The 16,863-nt window shown below is 40.2% G+C and overlaps 1 protein-coding gene across 1 annotated transcript in view; it reads right to left on the minus strand.

Annotated features, from left to right (window-relative positions):
• The window catches only part of CEP112 (centrosomal protein 112), a 1,492,843-nt gene that overhangs the window by 928,530 nt on the left and 547,450 nt on the right, over positions 1-16,863 (minus strand). The window contains exon 15 of the mRNA XM_053707805.1: positions 1,226-1,380. Within this exon, the coding sequence (XP_053563780.1) occupies positions 1,226-1,380 (155 nt within the window). The remainder of the gene's footprint in view (positions 1-1,225; positions 1,381-16,863) is intronic.

Genomic DNA, 16,863 nt, shown 5'->3' on the forward strand with positions numbered 1-16,863 from the left:
TGACTAGTGTGACATTTTACAAAAAAAAGGTCTGACACTTGTGTTAAAGGGACATAACACTAAAAAATGAACTTTCCATAAAATGTTTAACTCAAGAAAATAAAACAAACTTGCAATATATGTTCCTTATTTATTTTACCAACTTTTACCTCTAAAAAATTGTTCCATTCCCTCCAGGGAGGCTGAAGTGCATTCATCATAATTAAAGCTTCAGCAACCTTAAATGTTTCAGCTATGCATTCAAATGTATGCATAAAGCGATCATTTAAACGGCCATAATAGTCAAAAAATGACATAAATTAATCTGTTACAGCCTGTAATTATACAACTATCAACCCTGCTCTACTGTGTGTTTAACCCCCGTAAATGGGTTAAACACACAGTGCAAGTGCGCTTGGGACCCGCAGAGCAGTGCTTGCTGCTGAGTCATGTGACTAGCACTACTGATTGGATCACTTCTGCAGTATATTTAACCCCTCAGAGCATGATCGATAGCAGTAAAAGCACATGCTCTAACAATTAAAGCAACTTGTTTTTAAGCTATTATGGCTCTTTAATTTGCAAAAGGTTGATAACAAAATGACAATGTTAATTTAAAAAAAATGTATTTCATATGTAGGCCTTTCAAAAGTAAATTTCTAATATCTTATGTTGTTGTATATAGAAAAAATACAATTAATATCTCTTTAAAGGGATACTAAATCCATTTTTTTATTTAATAATTCAGATAGAGCATGCAATTCTAAGCAACTTTCTAATTTACTCCTACTATCAATTTTTCTTCGTTCTCTTGCTATCTTTATTTAAAAAGCAGGAATTTAAAGCTTAGGAGCCAGCCCATTTTAGGTGCAGCACCCTGGATAGTGCTTGCTTATTGGTGGCTATATTTAGCTAACCAATAAGCAAGCATAACCCAGGTTCTCAACCAAAAATGGTCCGGCTCTTAAGCTTTACATTCCTGATTTTCAAATAAAGATACCAAGAGAAGGAAGAAAAATTGATAATATGAGTAAATTAGAAAGTTGTTTAAAATTGCATGCTCTATCTGAATTGTGAAGAAAAAAAAACTTGGGTTTAGTGTCCCTTTAAAGTACTAAATAAAGAACTGAATCTGATGGTTATATATATATATATTCTTGTATTTTATTTGTCCATTAGTGGGATTTTCCTTACTGACATCTCCCCAGTAGCGATTGTGCTGGTGACAGAACACTTTAGTACTAACCTTGTCTGTAACTCCTGCAGCTCATTGTCTGCTGCCTGGTACAACTTCTCAAGCTCTACATTTTCTTGTGATAATTTCTGGCGCTGTAAGTTACTGTTCTCTGCTTCTATTGTCATTTGCTGAACTCGAGCTTCCAGCTCCTTCACAGTCAGTGTCTGGAAGAGATGACGCCATGGAACCAAAGTTAAGGATTTAATGCAGGAACTCTCTAATTCTACTACACATTGTGCAGCAGCTGTGATCTAACAAAACAACCACCTGAGCTGCAATTTTATTATTGTGCCCCAAATTATATTGAATTAAATGGACATAAAATGATGTAATGTGTCAGATCATTTTATTATTGCACTAATGTTTGAATATAAGAATCTGTTTAACCTCTGCTAAGGGGTTAAGCACATAGTTAAAGAGATAGTTGAACACAGCTAGTGAGCCAATGACAATAGACATATGTGTGTAGCCACCAATCCCCAGCTAGCTCCCACTTGTGCATTGCTGCTCCTGAACCTACAATAGGTATGCCTTTCAACAAAAGATACCAAAAGAATGAAGTTGATAATATAAGTGAATTGAACAATGAATGTTTTGATTTTCATGTTCCTTCATTTGTTTTTTTATTATTTATTGCTAAGGAATGTCTACTCACACAGAAGAGCCTTTTCCTCCTGCTTAAAGGGACAGTAAACACCTTGTAATTACAAGATATTTCTGATGTGTTGCTATAAAAAAGCCTATCAGTTAAGTCTATGGCTAGATTACAAGTGAGGCGCGAACGGTTCTGCACAAGCGATATTGTGTTTTTCATGATTTTTTTTTTATTGCACTGATATTATAAATTAAGCGAAATCTCACTCTACAATTTTTACCGCAATCTCTGAGCTGTCATTATCTGTTTCGCAAAACTAAAAAGTTGCATAAAACACTTAAAAAATACATTACAAAGTACAGTTACACTCATAATAACACTGTCTAATGAAAATTGATCAAAAAACACATTTTGTGTACATTCAATTATGAGTGCTACATCCGACGTGCACAAACAGCCGCACTAAATCCCTTTTTTGCTCACGCGTAACTGTTAGTGCGCTTCTCGTAATGTGGCCCGATGTAGGTTGTGGACATAAGAAATAGCATCATAGTCCTCTGGTAGAGAAGTGTATCACACGGGAATAAAGAAGTCTGTTTAGACAGACAAACTGCGTTGAGACTCCAGTAGTAAGTTGCAGGACTTTGATAGAGACAAAGTCACTGCTGTGTCTGCACTCGTGTGATACACTTTGCTAGCGGAGGACTGTAATGTTATTTATTGTGTGCGCACACAACATATTGTTTCTAAGCATGTTTTTATTTATGCATATCAGTGTTTTTGATTTAGGTTGCACTTCTGTGTGTTTGTATTCTTTAGATTTGGGTTATATGTGGAGTCAAGGGAGTTTTATTAGGTATGTGGACTTTCGGTTTTATATATATATATATCATTAGCTTTGATGCATTGTTTTAACTTGTTTCCTCAATTTTCTGTTTGGACACCAGTGTGTCAGTCTTGTTACATTTATTATGTTCTTTAACACAAAGGATGTTTGTCCTACATAAAGTTCACAGTCTATAAATTGACTTATTTTTTCTGAAACTGAAATACTCATTAGTGCATTTCAACTTCCATTAGAAGCAATTTGCTAGTGCGAGTGTATGCGAACTACAGTTTATGGTCTTCAGGTAACAAGCACATTAAAATAGAGTGTTTTTATATTAAGATTTTTGCCAATAAAACTATATTGCACAATAATTACCCCTACAAAGGGTATGTAGATAGATAAGAGTTTTAGAACTATTGACAATGGAAGAGTATGGGTACTTGAAGCGTAACAAATCCACTTTATTTCATTGGAAAGAGTCCATTAAGCCATCAATGCTACTCCTAACCCTAGGTAATGCGTCTAACATTAGCCAGCTTGATATGTAGGAGACATTGTTGCACTTAATTTAGTCTCTCTGGGAGCAAGGAATTCCTATTTCTGCCCCTTATTCCTTCTTCTATCCATCCAATAGCTTTTTTTTCTTTCCTTCTCTTTTCTCACTGTTAATGGTACATTTTATAGCTATATTACAACTAGTAGGACATATCAACCTTACATTCTACGACCACACTCAGGGCCCGATCATTTAAAGGTCTCTGGGCTGGCGAGATAATTTAAGAATGCTTACTAGCAATTGATTTAAATCACTAGTCAGCAAGACCGATTTAAATAAATTTAAATCATGGTTTTCATTTTTAGAATGATAAGTTTTCAGATTATTTTTCCAGTTATATCAGACCATTACTGATTTGGTTATATTTCATTAGATATGCATATATAGATCATTGAAATGAAGGACATTATTAGGAGGTGAACTTTCTCCAGTTTAATAGGTTAATTATTCATGTTTGATCAACTTTTCAGATGTACTTTACTGGAAGAAGAAAAATAATAATTACCTTAATGATAACAATTTAAAAACTTTTATTTAACTAAAACAATAACATTATATTTAATTTGTAATGATTTCACCTCCCTCCTCACACTTAGGTCCTTGTGCAGATCTATTCCACTTAGTATGGGTTGATTGTGTTTACATACAGTCATGCGAAAAAGAAAGCACACCCTCTTTCAATTCTATGGTTTTACGTATCAGGAAATAACATTCTGGCTTTATTGTATATGTTGTTGTTCAACTGAGGTTGCATTTACCTAATTTTGAGATCTGCTAAGGACCAGATGATTGTTATGTTCAGATACGTTAAAAACATAAATTATGCTTACCTGATAATTTCATTTCCTTCTGTATGAGGAGAGTCCACGGCATCATTCCTTACTGTTGGGAAATACTGAACCTGGCCACCAGGAGGAGGCAAAGACGCCCCGGCTAAAGGCTTCAATACTCCCTCTACTTCTCTCATATCCCAGTCATTCTGCCAAGGGAACAATGAACAGTAGGAGAAATATCAGGGTATAAATGGTGCCGGAAGATAAATTAAATTTTGGTCCGCCCATCGGAGTATATGGGCGGGGGCCATGGACCCTCCTTAAACAGAAGGAAATTAAATTATCAGGTAAGCATTATTTATGTTTCCCTTCTTAATATGAGGAGAGTCCACGGCATCATTCCTTACTGTTGGGAAAACTATACCCAAGCTCTATAGGACACTAAATGATAACGGGAGGGGTAAAAGAAAAGCAAACCCTAATCTGAGGGCACCACAGCCTGCAAAACCTTTCTCCCAAAAGCTGCTTCAGCCGAATCAAAAATTTGTAGAATTTTGAAAAAGTATGCAAGGAGGACCAGGTAGCCGCCTTGCAAATCTGATCCATAGAGGCCTCGTTTTTAAAGGGACATTATACACTAATTTTTTCTTTGCATAAATGTTTTGTAGATGATCTATTTATATAGCCCATAAAGTTTTTTTTTTGTTTTGTTTTTTTAAATGTATAGTTTTGCTTATTTTTAAATAACATTGCTCTGATTTTTAGACTCCTAACCAAGCCCCAAAGTTTTATGAGAATACCGTCAGCTACCTTGTCCAGCTTGCTCCTGTTTGTGTAAAGGGTCTTTTCAAATGCAAAAGAAGGGGGAAGGAGGGAGTGTCTTATTTCCCACTTGCAGTGGGCTTTCCAGCTACTTTTTCAACAGAGCTAAACTGAGAGCTTCTAAGTAAGTTTGTAAACAGTTTTATACTGGATTTTTATATCAGTATCTGTGCATCTTATTCTTTATAGTAGTGTCTAATACATGCAGTTATATGAAAATGAGTGTATACTGTCCCTTTAAAGGCCCAAGAGGAAGCCACCACTCTAGTAGAATGAGCCGTAATAAACTAAGTGTATAACAATCCTCAAACAAAAAAATAAGGAAGTCGAAGAAGCCTTCAGACCCTTACGCTTCCCAAAGGAGATAACAAACAAAGAAGAAGTTTGTCTAAAATCCTTAGTAGCTTAAAGATAGAATTTCAAAGCTTGAACCACATCCAAATTATGAAGTAAATGTTTCTTCTTCGAAGAAGGATTAGGACACAAGGAAGGAACCACAATTTCTCATTGATGTTACGATCAGACACCATCTTAGGAAGAAACCCCAAGCGGGTACGTAGGACAGCCTTATCAGTGTGGAATACCAGATAAGAAGACTCACATTGCAAGGCAGCCATTTCAGAAACTCTGCATGCAGATGCAATAGCCAATAGAAAAATAACCTTCTAGGACAACAATTTAATGTCAATCGAGTGCATATGCTCACACTGAGTCCGTTGCAAAAACTTAAGAACAAGATTCAAACTCTAAGGTGGATCATTAGATCTAAACACAGGTCTGATCTTGAGCAGAGCCTTAATGAAGGATTGCACATCATGGAGCTCTGCGAGTCTCTTGTTCAGTAAAACAGAAAGGGACGAAATCTGTCCCCTCAGGGAACTGGCAGAAAAGGCCATTCTCCAGACCCTCCTGGAGAAAGGAAAGAATCCTGGCAGCCTTGACCTTATGCCAGACGAAACCACGTTCCTCACACCAGAATAAGTAAGCTCTCCACACCTTATGATAAATGCGACGAGTAACAGGCTTACGAGCCTGAATGAGAGTGTCAATAACCCTCTGAGAAAACCTCTCTTGGCTAAGACTAAGCGTTCAATCTCCAAGCAGTCAGCCTCAGAGAATCTAGATTTTGATAAACAAAAGGACCCTGTCCCAGCAGATCCCTGCGACAAGGTAACTGCCACAGAGGAGATGAGGACATCCCCACCAGGTCCGCGAACCACATCCTTCACGGCCACGATTGACAATCAGTATCCCTGATGCCTGCTTCTGCTTGATGCGGGCCACTACCTGAGGAAGAAGTGGTAACGGCGGAAAAAGGTAAATTAGATTGAACCTCCAAGGCACTGCTAATTCATCTATTAGCCCCGCCTGAGGATCCCTGTACCGCGACCCATATCTGGGTAGCTTCTAATTGAGCCGGGACGCCATGAGATCTATCTATCTGATAGCGAGCAGTTGTGGGCTACTTATATGTAGCTTTTACTATTTACCCGCTGATAGTATATATACTGTTACCTTTAGATTTTGCATGGCTAATAAATAATGTTAGGCCATGTTCTTCTATGTTAGCATTTTATAGCTTTACAGGGACCCTATATACACTTGATATTAGATGTCAGTGGCTTTTTCATATTTGTTAATGCATACAGGTCATATATATCTTATTGCTGCTGCAATTTAATGCAATTTTTCTTCGGGGGGTTTTGACTTTTGATTTTGTTTTGCCATTTTTTGTTTTTCAGGGGTATTCTGGTAAGGTTATTAGTGTTTCATATCCCTTTTCCTAGGTTTCATATGTAAATACAATTATTGTGTATCTTATTTAGCCATGTTCAATCTACGTCCCCTTTAATTTGTAATCTAGGAGTTGTTGCACATGAGGATTCAGGTGTACTTAAGGAGCTATTTTTTCACTATTCAGTAGAGTCCATGATTAAGGCAGTGGGCTGCCGAAACGCGTAGGTCAGTATTTTTTCTTTCCTAGATTGCTAGTGGAATCTTTGCTTTTTAAGCTGTTTTATGTATCTCCATTAAGCAATAAATATCTTTGTGAATTTGAATGCTTGAAAGGCTTGCTGGTTTTTTCGCTTGCAGTTGTGTCCAAAATTCGAGAAACTTCCCTCATTGCCAGGGAGCTCCTCGTTCCCCCCTGATGATTGATGTAAGCCACCGAGGTCATGTTGTCTGATTGGAATCTGATAAACTGGGACGAACCAAGAAGAGGCCATGCCTTCAGAGCATTGAAGATCTCTCGAAGTTCAAAAATGTTGATCGGAAGAAGAGTTTCCTCTCGAGTACATAGGCCCTGTGCCTTTCTGGCACCTCAAACAGCTCCCCATCCTGAGAGACTTGCGTTCCGTAGTGACAATCTCCCAGTATGGCCTCAAGAAGGATGTCCCTTGGGACAGGTGATCTGGACAGAGCCACCAGGAGAGTGATTCTCTCGACCGGTTGTCCAGAGAAATCTGTTGAGACAGATCCAAATGATCGCCGTTCCACTGTCTCAGCATGCACAGCTGAAGTGGTCTGAGATGGAATCTGGCAAAAGGAATGATGTCCATGCTTGACACCATGAGAACAATCACCTCCATATACCGAGCCACAGAGGGCCTCAAGGAGGTCTGGAGGGCAAGACACGCTGACGTTAGCTTGTAAAATCTCTGGTCTGTAAGGAATATCCTCATGGATATGGAGTCTATTATAGTAGCAGGAATTACACCCCGGTATAGGGAATAAGAGAACTCTTTTCTAAGTTTATCTTCCATCCATGAGATTGAAGAAGAAATAGAAGAGCTTTAGAATGGTCTGCTGCCTGACGACAGGATGGTGCTTGAACCAGAATATCGTCCAAGTATGGCGCTACTGCTACAACTAAAGACGAATGAAGGTACCTTTAAGTGACGTCATCCAAGATGGTGTCCCTTAGATTCTGATTGGCTGATAGAATTCAATCAGCCAATCGGAATTAAGGTAGAAAATATCCTATTGGCTGATCCAATCAGCCAATAGGATTGAGCTCGCATTCTATTGGTTGATTGGACCAGCCAATAGAATGCAAGCTCAATCCTATTGGCTGATTGGATCAGTCAATAGGATTGAACTTTAATTCAGGATTTTTTCTACCTTAATTCTGATTGGCTGATAGAATTCTATCAGCCAATCGGAATCTGAGCGACGCCATCTTGGATGAAGTCACTTAAAGGTACCTTCATTCGTCTTTAGTCATCGGATGAAGAGGATGCTCCGCGTCGGATGTCTTGAAGATGGACCCGCTCCGTGCCGGATAGATGAAGATAGAAGATGCCGTCTGGATGAAGACTTCTGCCCGTCTGGAGGACCACTTCGCCCAGCTTGGATGAAGACTTCTCCCGGCTTCGTTGAGGACTTCGGCCCGGCTTGGATGAAGACTTCTCCCGGTAAGTCGATCTTCAGGGGGCTAGTGTTAGGATTTTTTAAGGGTGTATTGGGTGGGTTTTATTTTTTGGTTAGGGTTTGGGCTTGCAAAAGAGATAACTGCCCTTTTAAGGGCAATGCCCATCCAAATGCCCTTTTCAGGGCAATGGGGAGCTTAGGTTTTTTTAGATAGTATTTTATTTGGGGGGTTGGTTGTGTGGGTGGTGGGTTTTACTGTTGGGGGGTTGTTTGTATTTTTTTACAGGTAAAAGAGCTGATTACTTTGGGGCACTGTGCCGCAAAAGGCCCTTTTAAGGGCTATTGGTAGTTTAGTTTAGGCTAGGGGTTTTTTTTATTTGGGGGGGCTTTTTTTATTTTGATAGGGCTATTAGATAAGGTGTAATTAGTTTAAATATCTTGTAATTTGTTTATTATTATCTGTAATTTAGTGTTTGTTTGTTTTAGAACTAATTTAATTTAATTGATTTAATTGTTGTTAATTTAGTTAATTTATTTAATTATAGTGTAGTGTTAGGTGTTAGTGTAACTTAGGTTAGGTTTTATTTTACAGGTACTTTTGTACTGACTTAAGCAGTGCTGGTATTAGAGTGTGGTAAGGAGAAAAATTTTGCTCAACGCTCACTTCTTGTCTTTTAACGACGGGTTTCTAAAAACCTGTAATACCAGCGCTGTAGGTTAGTGAGCGGTGAGACAAAACTGCTCATTAGCACCGCATAGCCTCTAACGCACAACTCGTAATCTAGCCGACTGCATTTAAAAAAAATTATCCTATTTAAATTTAAAAAAAAAATCTGATTTAAATAAATAAAAAAAAATCTAAATTAATTTTTTTTTAAAATCCTATTTTTTTTTAAAAAAATATCCTATTTTTATCCCCTCTACTCACCAGTACCTCTATTTCCCTGGTGCAATATATCTCACAAAAGGGCATATACTGCATTTTTGTATAGGAAGGAGATGCATACCTTACAAAAGTGCACAATGATATATATATATATATATATATATATATATATATATATATATATATATATATGTGTGTGTGTGTGTGTGTGTGCACACGTGCGTGCATACATGTGTATGTGATATCCTAGTAAAACCAACTTTCTATATAAAAAAGGTAATGAACATTCTTTTTTTTTTAAAAAAGCAAATATATTACAGCAATGCACCAACTCTGTTATCTTTACATAAATTTATTTTCAGGTGTTGATAACTGTGCGCGGGAATGGTATAAAGTTTTATTGTCCTTAGTTTAAAACAAATGTCAAATTATTCACCCAGCTTTCCCATAATAAAACGGCACAGCGGCAGTTTTGGAACGGCATGAAAAGGAGGAGAAAAAGCAAGTCTAAAATAGAAACAAAAAGAGAGAAACTAATTTTCAGTGACAGGCTAGGCCTTTCATCCTAAGCCATGCCTTGAACTGCACCTTGTTGAATTATTAAATCAGTTGCTACACAGCAACAACTGCCTGGAATTGATGGTTCTTAAATTCAATCCCGCTGACAGTCTGTGTCCAGTTTTTTTGCTGTTTACAGTTTCCAGTGGCAGCCTCTGAATGTAAATTTCCCAACGCTGCATTCATTAGTGAAAGAAACTGGCGGCTTTGATGCTTGTCTCTTGCATTTTCAAAATAAGATTTCTTCCAGCCTCATCTTGTTTAAAAAAAATGTCCCTTTTAAGAGTAACATCTGGATCCGGATACCATTTGCTTATCTGATTATTATTTACCCAGTAGAATATCTCTACAATTATACGGGTAGTTTCAATGACAAGGAAAAAGTCTTTTGCACCTGTTACTAGGAAGGCCCTTAAATTCATTCACCATAGCAGAATTTTCAGGAAAAAAAAAAATTTGTCATCATCCTAAAAGTGATAGAAATGAAAAGCAGCAGTGCATATAATTGTGGACTACAAGATTAGCTGTATTTTAGAATCACTGCTGTACGCTATCACTAAAGCTAACAACTGCCAACTAGCAGGGGAGAAAAGGTGATGCCAAAATTCAGATCTGACTCATTGTGCATGAAAAGGAGTATTCTAAGCCCAGTTCCCATAAACATTCAAAAAAGACTTCATTTGCAGAATACTGCTCTAATGGAAAAAAGTAAAAAAATCTTAAAGGATCGTTGTAGTGCAAAAATGACATGCTTAAAGGGTCAGTAAATACAGCAGATTTCCATAATCAACAAACACCTGATGAAAAGAATGCAATTGCACTTAGTCTGAACTTCAGATGAGTTTTTTTTCTGACAAATTTCAGTTATGTCTTTTTCCACTCCTCCTGCATCATGTGACAGCCATCAGCCAATCACAAATGCATATACGTATATTCTGCGAAATCTTGCACATGCTCAGTAGGAGCTGAAGACTTAAAAGGTGTAAATATAAAAAGACTGCACATTTTGTTATTGGAAGTATATTGGAAAGTTATTTAAAATTGCTGCTCTATCTGAATCATTAAAGTTTTATTTTGACTTGAGTGTTCCTTTACGTCATTGCAGAATGAATTTTTAGACCCTGAAAGTCTATGTAATTAACCCCTACAAAGATAGTTAAAGTACTGCTCGTCCAAAGTAGACATAACTGTTGAAATAATCAGCCCCAGCAATCACACAGTAGTGCTCTTGATTGGCTCAGAGGCTGTACCTGATTGAGACCAGCAGTTCTTTGTGGCTCCTAAATGGTATTTTAACCATGTATTTACCTTTTGCAGGGGTTAAACACATGGAGTTGCAGTGCTGGTATTGCAAAAACAGAATTTATGTTTACCTGATAAATTACTTTCTCCAACGGTGTGTCCGGTCCACGGCGTCATCCTTACTTGTGGGATATTCTCCTCCCCAACAGGAAATGGCAAAGAGCCCAGCAAAGCTGGTCACATGATCCCTCCTAGGCTCCGCCTACCCCAGTCATTCGACCGACGTTAAGGAGGAATATTTGCATAGGAGAAACCATATGGTACCGTGGTGACTGTAGTTAAAGAAAATAAATTATCAGACCTGATTAAAAAAACCAGGGCGGGCCGTGGACCGGACACACCGTTGGAGAAAGTAATTTATCAGGTAAACATAAATTCTGTTTTCTCCAACATAGGTGTGTCCGGTCCACGGCGTCATCCTTACTTGTGGGAACCAATACCAAAGCTTTAGGACACGGATGAAGGGAGGGAGCAAATCAGGTCACCTAAATGGAAGGCACCACGGCTTGCAAAACCTTTCTCCCAAAAATAGCCTCAGAAGAAGCAAAAGTATCAAACTTGTAAAATTTGGTAAAAGTGTGCAGTGAAGACCAAGTCGCTGCCCTACATATCTGATCAACAGAAGCCTCGTTCTTGAAGGCCCATGTGGAAGCCACAGCCCTAGTGGAATGAGCTGTGATTCTTTCGGGAGGCTGCCGTCCGGCAGTCTCGTAAGCCAATCTGATGATGCTTTTAATCCAAAAAGAGAGAGAGGTAGAAGTTGCTTTTTGACCTCTCCTTTTACCAGAATAAACAACAAACAAGGAAGATGTTTGTCTAAAATCCTTTGTAGCATCTAAATAGAATTTTAGAGCGCGAACATCATCCAAATTGTGCAACAAACGTTCCTTCTTTGAAACTGGTTTCGGACACAGAGAAGGTACGATAATCTCCTGGTTAATGTTTTTGTTAGAAACAACTTTTGGAAGAAAACCAGGTTTAGTACGTAAAACCACCTTATCTGCATGGAACACCAGATAAGGAGGAGAACACTGCAGAGCAGATAATTCTGAAACTCTTCTAGCAGAAGAAATTGCAACTAAAAACAAAACTTTCCAAGATAATAACTTAATATCAACGGAATGTAAGGGTTCAAACGGAACCCCCTGAAGAACTGAAAGAACTAAATTGAGACTCCAAGGAGGAGTCAAAGGTTTGTAAACAGGCTTAATTCTAACCAGAGCCTGAACAAAGGCTTGAACATCTGGCACAGCTGCCAGCTTTTTGTGAAGTAACACAGACAAGGCAGAAATCTGTCCCTTCAGGGAACTTGCAGATAATCCTTTTTCCAATCCTTCTTGAAGGAAGGATAGAATCTTAGGAATCTTAACCTTGTCCCAAGGGAATCCTTTAGATTCACACCAACAGATATATTTTTTCCAAATTTTGTGGTAAATCTTTCTAGTTACAGGCTTTCTGGCCTGAACAAGAGTATCGATAACAGAATCTGAGAACCCTCGCTTCGATAAGATCAAGCGTTCAATCTCCAAGCAGTCAGCTGGAGTGAAACCAGGTTCGGATGTTCGAACGGACCCTGAACAAGAAGGTCTCGTCTCAAAGGTAGCTTCCAAGGTGGAGCCGATGACATATTCACCAGATCTGCATACCAAGTCCTGCGTGGCCACGCAGGAGCTATCAAGATCACCGACGCCCTCTCCTGATTGATCCTGGCTACCAGCCTGGGGATGAGAGGGAACGGCGGGAACACATAAGCTAGTTTGAAGGTCCAAGGTGCTACTAGTGCATCCACTAGAGCCGCCTTGGGATCCCTGGATCTGGACCCGTAGCAAGGAACTTTGAAGTTCTGACGAGAGGCCATCAGATCCATGTCTGGAATGCCCCACAGCTGAGTGACTTGGGCAAAGATTTCCGGATGGAGTTCCCACTCCCCCGGATGCAATGTCTGACGACTCAGAAAATCCGCTTCCCAATTTTCCACTCCTGGGATGTGGATAGCGGACAGGTGGCAGGAGTGAGACTCCGCCCATAGAATGATTTTGGTCACTTCTTCCATCGCTAGGGAACTCCTTGTTCCCCCCTGATGGTTGATGTACGCAACAGTTGTCATGTTGTCTGATTGAAACCGTATGAACTTGGCCCTCGCTAGCTGAGGCCAAGCCTTGAGAGCATTGAATATCGCTCTCAGTTCCAGAATATTTATCTGTAGAAGAGATTCTTCCCGAGACCAAAGACCCTGAGCTTTCAGGGATCCCCAGACCGCGCCCCAGCCCATCAGACTGGCGTCGGTCGTGACAATGACCCACTCTGGTCTGCGGAATGTCATCCCTTGTGACAGGTTGTCCAGGGACAGCCACCAACGGAGTGAGTCTCTGGTCCTCTGATTTACTTGTATCTTCGGAGACAAGTCTGTATAATCCCCATTCCACTGACTGAGCATGCACAGTTGTAATGGTCTTAGATGAATGCGCGCAAAAGGAACTATGTCCATAGCCGCTACCATCAACCCGATCACTTCCATGCACTGAGCTATGGAAGGAAGAGGAACGGAATGAAGTATCCGACAAGAGTCTAGAAGCTTTGTTTTTCTGGCCTCTGTCAGAAATATCCTCATTTCTAAGGAGTCTATTATTGTTCCCAAGAAGGGAACCCTTGTTGACGGAGATAGAGAACTCTTTTCCACGTTCACTTTCCATCCGTGAGATCTGAGAAAGGCCAGGACGATGTCCGTGTGAGCCTTTGCTTGAGGAAGGGACGACGCTTGAATCAGAATGTCGTCCAAGTAAGGTACTACAGCAATGCCCCTTGGTCTTAGCACAGCTAGAAGGGACCCTAGTACCTTTGTGAAAATCCTTGGAGCAGTGGCTAATCCGAAAGGAAGCGCCACGAACTGGTAATGCTTGTCCAGGAATGCGAACCTTAGGAACCGATGATGTTCCTTGTGGATAGGAATATGTAGATACGCATCCTTTAAATCCACCGTGGTCATGAATTGACCTTCCTGGATGGAAGGAAGAATAGTTCGAATGGTTTCCATCTTGAACGATGGAACCTTGAGAAACTTGTTTAAGATCTTGAGATCTAAGATTGGTCTGAACGTTCCCTCTTTTTTGGGAACTATGAACAGATTGGAGTAGAACCCCATCCCTTGTTCTCTTAATGGAACAGGATGAATCACTCCCATTTTTAACAGGTCTTCTACACAATGTAAGAATGCCTGTCTTTTTATGTGGTCTGAAGACAACTGAGACCTGTGGAACCTCCCCCTTGGGGGAAGTCCCTTGAATTCCAGAAGATAACCTTGGGAGACTATTTCTAGCGCCCAAGGATCCAGAACATCTCTTGCCCAAGCCTGAGCGAAGAGAGAGAGTCTGCCCCCCACCAGATCCGGTCCCGGATCGGGGGCCAACATTTCATGCAGTCTTGGTAGCAGTGGCAGGTTTCTTGGCCTGCTTTCCCTTGTTCCAGCCTTGCATTGGTCTCCAAGCTGGCTTGGCTTGAGAAGTATTACCCTCTTGCTTAGAGGACGTAGCACCTCGGGCTGGTCCGTTTCTACGAAAGGGACGAAAATTAGGTTTATTTTTTGCCTTGAAAGGCCGATCCTGAGGAAGGGCGTGGCCCTTACCCCCAGTGATATCAGAGATAATCTCTTTCAAGTCAGGGCCAAACAGCGTTTTCCCCTTGAAAGGAATGTTAAGTAGCTTGTTCTTGGAAGACGCATCAGCCGACCAAGATTTCAACCAAAGCGCTCTGCGCGCCACAATAGCAAACCCAGAATTCTTAGCCGCTAACCTAGCCAATTGCAAAGTGGCGTCTAGGGTGAAAGAATTAGCCAATTTGAGAGCATTGATTCTGTCCATAATCTCCTCATAAGGAGGAGAATCACTATCGACCGCCTTTATCAGCTCATCGAACCAGAAACATGCGGCTGTAGCGACAGGGACAATGCATGCAATTGGTTGTAGAAGGTAACCCTGCTGAACAAACATCTTTTTAAGCAAACCTTCTAATTTTTTATCCATAGGATCTTTGAAAGCACAACTATCCTCTATGGGTATAGTGGTGCGTTTGTTTAAAGTGGAAACCGCTCCCTCGACCTTGGGGACTGACTGCCATAAGTCCTTTCTGGGGTCGACCAAAGGAAACAATTTTTTAAATATGGGGGGAGGGACGAAAGGAATACCGGGCCTTTCCCATTCTTTATTAACAATGTCCGCCACCCGCTTGGGTATAGGAAAAGCTTCTGGGAGCCCCGGCACCTCTAGGAACTTGTCCATTTTACATAGTTTCTCTGGGATGACCAACTTGTCACAATCATCCAGAGTGGATAATACCTCCTTAAGCAGAATGCGGAGGTGTTCCAACTTAAATTTAAATGCAATCACATCAGGTTCAGCCTGTTGAGAAATGTTCCCTGAATCAGTAATTTCTCCCTCAGACAAAACCTCCCTGGCCCCATCAGACTGGGTTAGGGGCCCTTCAGAGATATTAGTATCAGCGTTGCCATGCTCTTCAGTATCTAAAACAGAGCAGCCGCGCTTACGCTGACAAGTGTTCATTTGGGCTAAAATGTTTTTGACAGAATTATCCATTACAGCCGTTAATTGTTGCATAGTAAGGAGTATTGGCGCGCTAGATGTACTAGGGGCCTCCTGAGTGGGCAAGACTCGTGTAGACGAAGGAGGGAATGATGCAGTACCATGCTTACTCCCCTCACTTGAGGAATCATCTTGGGCATCATTGTCATTATCACATAAATCACATTTATTTAAATGAATAGGAATTCTGGCTTCCCCACATTCAGAACACAGTCTATCTGGTAGTTCAGACATGTTAAACAGGCATAAACTTGATAACAAAGTACAAAAACGTTTTAAAATAAAACCGTTACTGTCACTTTAAATTTTAAACTGAACACACTTTATTACTGCAATTGCGAAAAAACATGAAGGAATTGTGCAAAATTCACCAAATTTTCACCACAGTGTCTTAAAGCCTTAAAAGTATTGCACACCAAATTTGGAAGCTTTAACCCTTAAAATAACGGAACCGGAGCCGTTTTAAACTTTAACCCCTTTACAGTCCCTGGTATCTGCTTTGCTGAGACCCAACCAAGCCCAAAGGGGAATACGATACCAAATGACGCCTTCAGAAAGTCTTTTCTAAGTATCAGAGCTCCTCACACATGCGACTGCATGCCATGCCTCTCAAAAACAAGTGCGCCACACCGGCGCGAAAATGAGGCTCTGCTTATGCTTTGGGAAAGCCCCTAAGTTAATAAGGTGTCTAATACAGTGCCTGCCGATATTCTTTATCAAAATACCCAGATAAAATGATTCCTCAAGGCTAAATATGTGTTAATAATGAATCGATTTAGCCCAGAAAAGTCTACAGTCTTAATAAGCCCTTGTGAAGCCCTTATTTACGATCGTAATAAACATGGCTTACCGGATCCCATAGGGAAAATGACAGCTTCCAGCATTACATCGTCTTGTTAGAATGTGTCATACCTCAAGCAGCAAGAGACTGCATACTGTTCCCCCAACTGAAGTTAATAGCTCTCGACAGTCCTGTGTGGAACAGCCATGGATTTTAGTTACGGTTGCTAAAATCATTTTCCTCATACAAACAGAAATCTTCATCTCTTTTCTGTTTCTGAGTAAATAGTACATACCAGCACTATTTCAAAATAACAAACTCTTGATTGAATAATAAAAACTACAGTTAAACACTAAAAAACTCTAAGCCATCTCCGTGGAGATGTTGCCTGTACAACGGCAAAGAGAATGACTGGGGTAGGCGGAGCCTAGGAGGGATCATGTGACCAGCTTTGCTGGGCTCTTTGCCATTTCCTGTTGGGGAGGAGAATATCCCACAAGTAAGGATGACGCCGTGGACCGGACACACCTATGTTGGAGAAAAGTACATAATCTAATGAAATAGAGTGTGTGATATTT

The sequence above is a fragment of the Bombina bombina genome, chromosome 1 (assembly GCF_027579735.1).
Source record: "Bombina bombina isolate aBomBom1 chromosome 1, aBomBom1.pri, whole genome shotgun sequence".
NCBI lineage: Eukaryota > Metazoa > Chordata > Amphibia > Anura > Bombinatoridae > Bombina > Bombina bombina.